Source organism: Prunus mume, linkage group LG3 (assembly GCF_029339155.1).
Source record: "Prunus mume cultivar Tortuosa linkage group LG3, ASM2933915v1, whole genome shotgun sequence".
Classification (NCBI taxonomy): domain Eukaryota; kingdom Viridiplantae; phylum Streptophyta; class Magnoliopsida; order Rosales; family Rosaceae; genus Prunus; species Prunus mume.
In genome coordinates this window covers 18,678,793-18,688,665 of record NC_142700.1, presented here as the reverse complement: position 1 = coordinate 18,688,665, position 9,873 = coordinate 18,678,793, and the positions used below count along the sequence as shown (strand labels likewise).

Genomic DNA, 9,873 nt, shown 5'->3' with positions numbered 1-9,873 from the left:
AGTGTGTGTGGTGGTCGGAGCGGAGCCGTGATAGGAAAATATGGAGATAAGGGGCAGTGAGAGAGAGAGAGAGAGTAGGGTTTTTCCGGTCGAAATTGGATTTAGAATTATCTAGTGTGTTGAATGAAGTCATGTATTTATAGAGCTTTAGTCATCTTGGGTTTTTCAAAGAATATCTTTTTATTTGGAAGGAATATATTCTTTCCCCAAATTGTAGAGATTGAATCAATTAGGGTTTTGATTGGGATCAATTCACTAATTGATGATGATATCTCCAAATTAGGATAATATCTTAATGATATTATCTTTTTAAATAAAGATAATATCTCTATTTTCAATATCAATTAATTTGCCAAATAAATGGGCTCAATTAATTGACCTAGGAGATATTCTTCTTGTCCACGTGGGACCTTGTGATTGGAAGCCGGATTATTTGTTTCCACATCTATAATATCGGGGAAATTTTGGGGTCATGTCACTTACACCATCTTGGATTCGATAAATTCAAAGTCTAAAAATGGTGATCAATGATCACTTGGTCTAGTGGTACGTAGTCTCTATTTTGTTGGAGGAAGTTTTGAGACCGGACCTCATGGATGACAATTGCTACATCAAAAAAAAGAAGGGAAAAAAAACCCTCAAAGTGGTGCTTGTAAAATTAACCCTTAAATTTTGTACCTAGTCGTTTAGGTAATTTAAAAGGTTAAATGGTAATTATATAACTTTAAATACTGGAAATAAAGTTACTCGTTTGATTAGGAAAATGTTATATTTCGTTCTTTGGAGTGTTTGATTGAAAATACAAGTTGAGTATTTAATCAGTTAGTAGCCTGGCCATAATTTATCCCTCGGCATAAGCTCTTAAGACTGGACATAATTTATCCTCCAATATAAGCTTTTTATTGATACGTAAGAGCTGAACCCCAAAACCAAAGTTGGCTATCATCCATCCAAATTAGGACAAGAACAGGGCCCTTCTGGTGTAAAGTTACTTCCTTTGGTTCCCTTTCTTAATTAATGCAATTTCCTTTTCTTTTCAGCTCTTGGAAAAAAGAGAGAGTTCTTTTCTTTTCTTTCGCACTACTACTACCACACCCATTACCAAACATTTGTCAATTATTTCATCTTTGACTGATATAATTACTGTCAAAAAGGAACGTCTCTCAATATCTACAAAGTAGAAATACTTACAAAGTTGTCTCTTTTCTTCTCAACCTGTGATTCTAAATCTGTTTACGACCAACCATATTTTTATGGAGCTTCGAGTATATTTACGCTTTTGCTTGAACTTACTGAACAGCTATGCACCCTTTCTCTTCCGCCCTGATCCCGTCTCCCAAAGGAGTGCTGGGAGTGCTGGCAGTGCTGCCTTCATTCTCAAACTGGGAAGTGACTGTAGTGTCAGAGGCAGCGTCATCAATGCTTAAGTTTGAAATTTCACCACCAAGGGAAGAGGAGCTTTCATCCTCTCCATTGATAGATGTTGCCGGCGACGCATCAACAGGGGACAGTGATCTTTCTGTGTCATCAACTGCTTGTTGCAGGCTCCAAAACATAATGCTGGCTGTTAGGGTCAGAAGCATCTTCTGGTTCACCTGCCATAACATCACAAATCGACTTATTGAAATTGTTTCGACAAAAATAAAAAGACTAATTGAAATTGTGAAGGTCATGAAGTTAATAGAACCCAATACTGCTTACTGCTCCTTTGGCAACAACAAAAATTTACTGCGTACTGCTCCAAAATTGTGCACAACTTTCAGTGTGTTTGTAAATTTCAAGTGTGGATGTGTGTTCTGTATTTTAGTAAATAAATAAATTTCGAATATAGGCAATCCCCGGATAAAAAGATCTTCACAATCTTCAAGAAAGCCAAAATGCAAGTAATTTCATTATATATTTCCCGCCCAACAGCGTGACAATATCATTCTCATAAATCATGTAGGCCACCAAAGTCATGATATCAAAATGTCACTACTTAAGTCTCTAAGCATTAAATGAGATGGACGAACATGAATTTAAAATGTCACTACTTTGTCTCTATGCATGAAATGAGATCGATGACCCTATACAAAATAAATAAATAAATTGCAGTTGGAATTACTCTTTACCTCCATGATGTCCTCAGGCAACAAGAAAATGGAGCAACCAAGCTTTCGTGCAACACTGACTATGTACGTAGCATTCAACTTCTTTTCTTCAGCTATCATTGCAACAAGAAAAGAAACCCACTTCTCTCATCAGTACTCTACTCAAAATTAATTCGGTCAAAGTCCTTTTCCTGCTCAATTGTAAATGAAAACATTGCAAAAAGAATCTTACCACTTTCACCCTTAGTAACAAGGTTCCAGTTGACAACCCTAGGCTCTACAGCACTGAGAAGCTCAAGCAAGAAAATCCCATTTGATAGGCTCTTATCCTGGAGAGAAATCCCAGCTTTCAGAATACCACATATAATCATGTTTAGGATTATGATTCCACCTATAATGTGAGATGAAAACAGGTTTAGTCTGTTTGAACCTTAAAACTCTCCATTCGAGAAGTCCTGCCAGTGCTTTTGACTTTGTTGTTAGCCCAATTTAAAATATCAGCATCTGTCATCTCCTTTCCTTGAGAGTGAGATCTTAGATTCCTCAAAAGTTGAAGAATATTAAACCTCATCAACTGCCATAGGAAAGCTGAAAAAAAAAAATCAAACAAACTTTAGCATTTAACAACAAATTCTCAGGAATCACAGATGAAAAGTAATCCATTTTAGGAACAGAGAGAAAAACATTTTTAATTTAACTGGGAGTAGCAAAAAACCAGACAGCATCTTATTCTTGAGAAGAGAGAAAAGAAGTTTAAGGTTACGTCAGACTAAAAAATAAGTTACCCTCTGAAAGCAAATTTATGTACTCAATCAAGCATATATACCTTGCAGAACTCAAAATGAAACTGATTTAGTGAGTGAAATCAATAGAAGATAATTAAAGCCAGTAATGATAAAAAGAGCGAACATGCAAACAATTAGATTTAGTACATAATAAGTTGCTGCAGTAGATCAATTAAGCTCAAAACCTAAGGGATTAGGAAGGTGTGCACACAAATATTCATAAACACTGAAAATTAATTACCAAGTATAAGCTTCTTATTTCCCTGCACAATATCATTTCCAGCTACATTCACCAGCGAAAATTTTAATTGCTTCCCAATCTTTACAACTTGATTGCAATTCTCTACTTTTCTAAACGGCATCTTAATTGGAGGTTTTGATGCTTGCTTCCAGTTAACTGATCCTGGAGAAACCTTATCAAGCACTTCTAAGAGTATCCATCTGCATACAAGAATTATGAAAATCAAGAAAATCAAACCCATAAATAAGAAGCTTGTGAATGCCAAAATCATAGAATTAAAAGTACTATGTATGTTAGGAAAAAGTGATATATTTATTTCTGTCAAATAAACTTAATGCAATTTAGCAAATGACTTGTTACGCGGGGTTTGACTTATAATTTCATTGACAACTTTTTAAAATATGGATGATTTTTTGGTACATTAATGACTCTTGCTTAAATTACGAACACTCACCCATTTCTCACATCCTCAAATACATTATTAACATAAGTAGCAATGCCTAGACTGTTGATCCACAGACGGAAGCATCTCTCTTCTCTTGATGTTTGCACATCATCTGTCATCATCTCGGCAAAAGAAATCTTCTTGCTATCTGTAGTGAGGCCATTCCTGTACAAGGTATACTCTTAATTACCAAATAGTTAAACAAACTTATATAATTTGGTTACAAATCAAGACATCAACCACATCCACACATAGAGACAGAGAGAGACAGAGAGAGAATCATGCTCGCTTGTGAGAGAGTTTGGCCTGACCAACCGTATTCACTGACAATCTAACTGCATAATAGACTGTCTAGGATGTAGTATATATAATACTTTTATAAAGAAAATAAAGACAAAAAACATTAGGCTACTATGAGGAAATGATTTCATCACATTCTTTTGACAACATATCATATGCAGGATCAGATGGTAAGCTTATTCTCGAATTTTCTACCTAGTTAAATTCATCCCACATAATCGTGCTTTGTCAAACAAAAAACAAATAAAACACAAAATTATCTTCTGACTAAAAAAAAAGTAGTCATAGTTCACGTCCCACCTTTCATGGAATATTTGTGCCACAAATGCCAGATTTAAGTTTGAAGAACCCTCAAGAATGTCTTTTGGGGATAAGTATCTTTTGCAGTTCATTCTCTCAGCATGGTCAAGAACCAATTTTGCCCTTTCATTGGGTTTGGCATCCAAAGTGGCAGGATTGCAGTGTTCCGGAGCAAGAACATTAAGTAGGTAAGCATAAGCTTCTCCGTCCTGTGCATCCATTACCAATTATGACATAAAAAAAATCCTAATTACAATTCATTTATAGATACCGCTACTCCCTGGCAAGTCATAATGACACTGCTATTGTGCTACATGCCCCTAGATATACAGTACTATAGGTATGGCAAAATACCTTCACATCAGAGGAAAAGTTTGAAACAGGTTTCTTGTAGCCTGCTTTCTGGAGATGGAAATTCATCCATTTCAATAAGACCTTCTCAGGGGGTAAACTCAAAAGCTCTTCAACATCCTGTGAGAAAAGAAGTCTTTAACAAGCAATTTTTTACTAAAAGTTCTTGGAATATGAGAACACAGAAAAAAATTCTAAATTACAATACATTGCTATCCTCCACCAATTCCACAAGTTGAGGCGTCTTCTTAAGGTTGAGATCTGCCAACAGTTGGATCTGAACTTGGCATATTAATTTCATGCAAGGAAAAAGGGGAAAGAGAGATTTACATCAATCGCTATTGCAAGTAAACTTTATCTGAGGTTACAATAGAGTGAATAATTAAACTTTAGCTGCCTACCTTTATAATTTGGGAAATCAACCCCAATACCAGATGAGGCTGCAAATAAATAACCAAAACATGAATTTCCCAGTATCAAAATGTATACTAAACTCACTTATTTCTCAATCGAAAAAACGTACTCTTCCTTCAATAAGGTCCTGTGTGCCTATGTTAACCACTGTGCAGCCAATGGCCTTGGCAGAGTTAAGGCAAAGAGTATGGTTTTCATTCCTCTCCCATGGGTTGAGGACCCGTTTGGTGTTAATTGCTCGTTCATCTATTGTCCCAGGCACAGCAACATTTATAAGCTTACTGCATTTGATCCATTAGACGAATCAACAAAACAATAAAATAACAGCTTTAACTGACAAAACTGGACAGAAAATAATCAACCAAACCCTGCTTCAATACCATAGGAGAACTCCATCTTTTGCAAGGTTGAATAGATCATTTGTAGCTGGGTCTAATGGGAGATACTGATTTAGGAACGGATCATCCCCAAGATAGCTGTTTATGTGAGCCACATAAGATGCTCTCTCTGATTCACTGATTGTGTGAAGGAGGGTGGTCGTGGTCGCCTTCAGGAACGATGAAGAGTTTTTTGAACCACCCAATTTTGCTGTAGTTTGACCTTGCAAATTCAAGTATGCCTGTGTATTTTATTCATCAAACTAAAATGTTACCTCCTATAAATGCCCACTTAAATGCAACATCCCATACTCCTAACTCCAGAACAATGAAAACAAAATTCTTAAAAATAGTGCTTCTGATGTGAGACTTCTTTCAATTAAGAAGGGTGGGCTGGGACACACCCTTTGTAGCAATTAAATTGTCTCTTTATAAATAAAAAATAAATAAAAAGAAGACAGCCCTTCCCCTGAACCCAGAAAGGCTGTTTCTGCAATTTGGACCCACAATGACCAGCTTGCTTGGGGCAAGCCATTTCATTATGCCAGTGCCCTTCGTCGTGGTACTTTGTAATACACTATGATTAATTCATCAATTAACTTAGAGAGTGAGAGTGAGAATGAGAGTGAGAGTGTGCGTGTGCGTGTGTCACAGAGAGAGAGAGAGAGAGAGAGAGAGAGAGAGAGAAGAAGAAGAAGAAGAAGAAGAAAACGTTATACAATATGGCTTACCTTAAGGAAGGATTCAAAATCAATCTCATTACTGAAGTTAGAACCCAACCCACTTAAGGTACCCCTAATGTCCTCCTCGGAATACATATCTCTAAAAGCCTTTAATTTCACCATTAAAGGTGGTAGATCTCCAGCCATAACTTTACCATTCTCATTCTTCACTGAATTAAACTGAAAACCACAAGAGTTAACAATTAACTCAAAACCACAGATTAGAGCAAACCCATCACATAACATTGTTAAATACTATATGATAAAAAGTTCAGATAAACCTTCCAAACTTCAAAGAAAAACTGGCTAAGGAACAAATATACATACTTTGGAGATCAGACTGCGTAGCTCAACCTGCGTGAACTGGCTTTGAAGCCATTGATCGGAAATGATAACACCCCCGTAACTTGACATCTCCACAAATTGCCGAGTGGAGATGAAAACGAATTACCCAATTGTTCAAGTCCCCTTAGATTCCACAGCTGGACAAAAACCCACCATGAATTTATTAAGCAACCATTCAGGGGTCAACAACCAATTCCAAAATCAGAAACACATCAAATCATATACATAGACATAGAGCAACAAACATAAACCAACCAAGCAGCCTAGTGGTTGTTAGTGCTCCTATAAATCACCAACCCCTCCTACTCTGTCCCCTATATATCATGAAGGACGACGATGCTAAATTAAAACATAAATTTATTTGAAAAATCAAGGGGAATAACAAGATCATCACAGATATCTTAACAACAATATGGGATATAATTGGACCAAATTATAGCAAAAGAAACTTCAATGGTTCCTGGATATGCAAACTTATGGAAATTCACCAAAAAGAGCAAAAGAAAGCAAGATTCAAGTTGTAATGGATGAGTTTCTTCCTTCAAAGATTGGCACTTTGAGATATAATTCAATAGAAAACTGGACAAATCAGAGATAGATGATATGCATATGAAGCACCAAATATAAATGCAACAGTATAAAACACAACATGTGAAATATCAAGGAGTAGTTGTGTGTGTTTATACTCAGTTATGGTAATCGTGAAGAAGAAGAAAATACAGAAAAATAAGGATTTATGAATCAAACCCAACTAAGAAAACGCAGAAGTGAACAAAACCCAGAAGTTTACGGCAGTAAATATCAAAGAACAGTACATCTTGCGTGTGCTTTCATACTTCAAACAACTTTATCATGAATAAAGTTCACGAATGAATCAAAACCCAATAAAGAAAGCGTGAAATCTAAGGCAACCCAGAAGTGCATACCTCTAGAAAATCAAGAACATGCACTGAAATTAATGCCAAAATGAATCAGTTCCCTCTTCAAAGTTCCAGTGTCCAAGAACCATAACACATAATGCAGAAAGAAAAAGAGAGCGAGATGGGTTTTAGAGAGAGAAACGGGATCGATTTTTCTTCGTGGGAGAGCAAAGTGAGAAAGAAACGGTGTCTGGTGGACTACCCGCTAAGACCATACGAAGACAGCCGAGAGCTTACTGTCTCTGAAAGACCCAAATCACAGCGGTTTGTGTACGCGCGCGAATATATTGTGGTTTGGTGGACTCGCTCTTTCTGTTGTACAACGCATTGTCTATGTGTGCACCTGTTTGGTTTCTTCTAAAACCAATTTTGTTTCGTCTTGGACAATTGGTCTCTCTCTCTCTCTCTCTCTCTCTCTCTCTCTCTCTCTCTCTCTCTTCTATGTTTATCTTCTGATTTTTTTTCCTTTTTTGTGGTTTCAATATTTTGATTTTTTTTTCCTCTTAATAATTTTTGATGACATAGTTGATACATGTGTCCTTGTGATACAAAAACATGTCATTTTTGAAGATCAAGTTGTGTTGTAAGAAGACAAATTTTACAACCACTTTAGGAACGAGATCCTAGGCACGTTGTTGGGTTGATAAGGATTCTTAAAAAGATTATTTTGGTATTGATATTTTGTTTTATTCAACATGATATGATATGTCATGTGTTGTTGAGAATTAAGTCTTTTAAATAATTGAAGGCTAAATTATATAGTTTGAGACATAAATGCAATAGCACTAACCATCCTTTCATCCATTATTTCCACTTAGTTGGAGGACGTCTCATATTCGACTCACATGAATGACGAAGACGATATATATTAGTGATGAATTCAATACCTATTTCTATGTTTTGTTTGAGATGATGAAAATGAAAGATTTAATTCTTATGTTTGATAATGCTAGGAAAGTCATCGAGAAGTATCATTTTATTTCATTTTCCATATTTGATTTGTGATCAAATGAATTTGAAAAATGTAATTAATATTCGGATATAATTGGTATTTTCAAATGTTAATGGGGCATATTGGTCATAAAAATAAAAAGTAATTTAGGATGATGAAATGGGGCAGCAGGAAGAGTTAATTAAGAAGGTAGTAAATGCAGCTGGCTTGGTTACTATTGCCTAACCTGTCATGATCTTTGCTTTATTTTTATCCTTAGTCGGCATTTCTTAAGGTCGGGGACAAAGAATAAATCGGTATCGGTAGAGGGTGGTCCAAAGTTTACATCAAAAGTAGGTCTACATGGTATTTTAGTATAATCGAATATATGATTTCATTAATAAAATCAGGGCCCACCATTTTTGCATGTCAACTTTCTACCAAAGATTTGGTCTGGCCCTCCTTGAGTAAGTTGTAATCCAATGAGAAAATAAATAAATATATTATATATTAATATATAAAATTTGGACCAGAAAAAAGTGATCCAAAGTTTTCTTTCTTGCTATAGGAACTCCATTGTAGACTGTTCGATTTGGAAAACCATCCAATCCATTCGATGAGGCTGAGTTGGCTAATTTTGTAATATCTTTTGTGAGATGATGGTGTTTTGATTTGGTTAGAGGAGAGAGCTCGGATTGGCCGGTCAATTTCTTGATTTAGAAGAAAAGAAAATCAATGAGTCTATTTTTTTTTTTTTTAAGGAAAAATTATTAAACAAAAGATCCGCCGTACATAATTTTGCTTACCACTTTAACCAAAATTGTATTATACGTATCAATAAGCATAATCTTGATTCTATAAATACAAAACAAAGAGTTAATTATAGTTATACCCATTGACACGTATCAAATGTTGAAAATAATAATAAATGTATGTATTGGATTAAAATGATGAGCAAAATATTACCCGAATCAAAATTAACTCTGATATTAATATCAATTGGAATATTATAAAATATCTGCCAGGTCAGTAATCAAATAATGATTTTTTATTTATTTTTGTTACCAGCTTTGAAAGTAAAATTGCTATGAGTGTGGCTTAAATTTAGAACCTCCTAACAAGAATATTATAAATTATTCGTTTTGTTTTTTATTTTGGCTGAATGCTACATTTAATATCTTCACCAGAAACAAAAATACATTAAATATTAGAAAGAAAGAAAAACTTTGGAATTGGAGCAAGATTGATTACACGTTCATCCCCTCAATTCAGTAATCAGCTACCACCCAAGCGACCACTGCATCATTCCCATATTCTACCATGTGCAACCACGACATCCCACTGCGTTGTGCATTTCTTTTTCCTAATTGAAATGACAATAACATAAATGTATATGAATATATTTTTGCATTGATTGTATTCCAACTCCAAGTTCGTCAAATTTGGCAATTTAATATCTCAACTTTATAATGTCGCAATGCCAAGCCTGATATTGTGAAATTGGAACAATGTTAGACTTCTATTTCACAATCCGCCAATTTGGCTGTTAAATGATGATGCGGCAAAAGGTGCGAATGCCGAATATATGTAATGTGGACAAAAACAAATAAAAAATAAATTTTAATTTTTGTAGTGCCCCTTAAGACTAGGGT

General features: G+C 35.2%; 1 protein-coding gene across 2 annotated transcripts; it reads right to left on the bottom strand.

Annotated features, from left to right (window-relative positions):
• Positions 1–1,108: 1,108 nt before the first annotated feature.
• LOC103326594 (fimbrin-1) lies at positions 1,109–7,719 on the bottom strand. 2 transcript variants are annotated; one of them, XM_089048256.1, is made up of 16 exons: positions 7,297–7,417; positions 6,626–6,684; positions 6,353–6,507; positions 6,035–6,205; positions 5,307–5,545; positions 5,036–5,207; positions 4,914–4,952; positions 4,721–4,789; positions 4,516–4,632; positions 4,162–4,370; positions 3,571–3,726; positions 3,117–3,316; positions 2,521–2,678; positions 2,323–2,419; positions 2,112–2,203; positions 1,109–1,595 (listed from the first exon to the last, which is right to left on the bottom strand). In XM_089048256.1, exons 3-16 carry the CDS (start codon positions 6,437–6,439, stop codon positions 1,290–1,292), a joined length of 2,112 nt encoding a protein of 703 aa, XP_088904382.1. In that variant the 5' UTR covers positions 6,440–6,507; positions 6,626–6,684; positions 7,297–7,417; the 3' UTR covers positions 1,109–1,289. The 2 variants fall into 2 exon arrangements, with proteins under 2 accessions (XP_088904382.1, XP_008227054.2); XM_008228832.3 differs by lacking the exon at positions 6,626–6,684 and having other exon boundaries at positions 7,297–7,719.
• Positions 7,720–9,873: the final 2,154 nt, after the last annotated feature.